Source organism: Nicotiana tomentosiformis, chromosome 4 (genome assembly GCF_000390325.3).
Source record: "Nicotiana tomentosiformis chromosome 4, ASM39032v3, whole genome shotgun sequence".
In the NCBI taxonomy this organism is placed as follows: domain Eukaryota; kingdom Viridiplantae; phylum Streptophyta; class Magnoliopsida; order Solanales; family Solanaceae; genus Nicotiana; species Nicotiana tomentosiformis.
In genome coordinates, this window is record NC_090815.1 from 48,964,806 (window position 1) to 48,965,994 (window position 1,189).

The window sequence follows — 1,189 nt, forward strand, 5'->3', positions numbered from 1 at the left end:
AAAAGATCTGGAGCACCCCAAGGTGAAACACTCAATTTGATGAAACCTTTATCAAGAAACTCCTGAAGTTCTTTCTTTAATTCCTTCAACTCTGTTGGACCTATGCAGTACGGTGGAATAAATATAGGCTGAGTGCCCGACACTAAGACAATACCAAAATCAATATCCCTATTGGGTGAAATGCCCGGTAGGTCAACTAAAAACATATTTAAGAACTCCCTCACTATTGGAACAGACTCAACAGTAGGAGTATCAGCACTAACATCTCTTATAAAGGTTAAGTACGCCAAACACCCCTTCTTGACCATCTGTTGTGCCTTCGGAAAAGACATCACCTTACTAGGGACATGACCTAGAAAGCCTATCCACTTTAACCTCGGCAACCCCGACATAGCTAGCATCACGGTCTTAGCATGACTATCAAGAATAGCGTGATATGGTGACAACTAATTCATGCCCAAAATCACATCAAAATTCACCATATTAAGTAACAAAAGGTCAACCCTAGTCTCATAGCCCCCAATGTCGCCCAAACAAGAACGATAAACACTGTCCGCCACAAGAGAATCCCCAATGGGTGAAGATACATAAATAGGAGTATCCAAAGAATTACTAGACATATCCAAATATGAAGCAAAATAGGATGACACATATGAATAAGTAGAACCTAGATCAAATAAAACAGATGCATCTGTATGGCAGACCAAAACAATACCTATAATGACGGCATCTGATGCAACTACCTCAGTCCTACCAGGGAAAGCATAAGAATGGGCCTGACCTCCCCCACTAGGATGTCCTCTACCCGCCTGTCCTCTACCCCTAGCTAGCTGTGTAGGTAGATTAGCAACTGCAGTGCAAACCATAGTCTGGGTACCCTGCTGAGGTCTAGGACAATCTCTTATGATGTTCCTAATATCACCACACTCTAAACATCCCCTCTACGGGTATGGCTGCTGGTACTAAGTCTGCCCCGGAATGCTAAAATAACCATTGTAGGAATCTCGTGCCAAAGGCGCACTAAAATGTGGCTGTCCGATATGAGTATCCTGAGGTCCCTGACTAGCTAGAGTACTACGAGTAACCTGAAGTGCGGGCTGAACTGGTCAACTGACAAAGCCTCTGCCATGACAGGCTTCAACTGAAGAGTGGGAATCACTAAACCCTCCGAAACCTCAAAGATTCTTAG

At 43.7% G+C, this 1,189-nt stretch overlaps 1 protein-coding gene across 1 annotated transcript; it reads right to left on the minus strand.

Annotated features, from left to right (window-relative positions):
* Positions 1–446: 446 nt before the first annotated feature.
* On the minus strand, positions 447–866 carry LOC138909639 (uncharacterized). Its single transcript, XM_070200846.1, has one exon. It carries the CDS (start codon positions 864–866, stop codon positions 447–449), a length of 420 nt encoding a protein of 139 aa, XP_070056947.1.
* Between the last annotated feature and the right edge of the window lie 323 nt (positions 867–1,189).

Coding starts and splice junctions, on each gene's coding strand:
- LOC138909639 (XM_070200846.1), bottom strand. CDS start 866: ATGGTTTGCACTGCAGTTGCTAATCTACCTACACAGCTAGCTAGGGGT.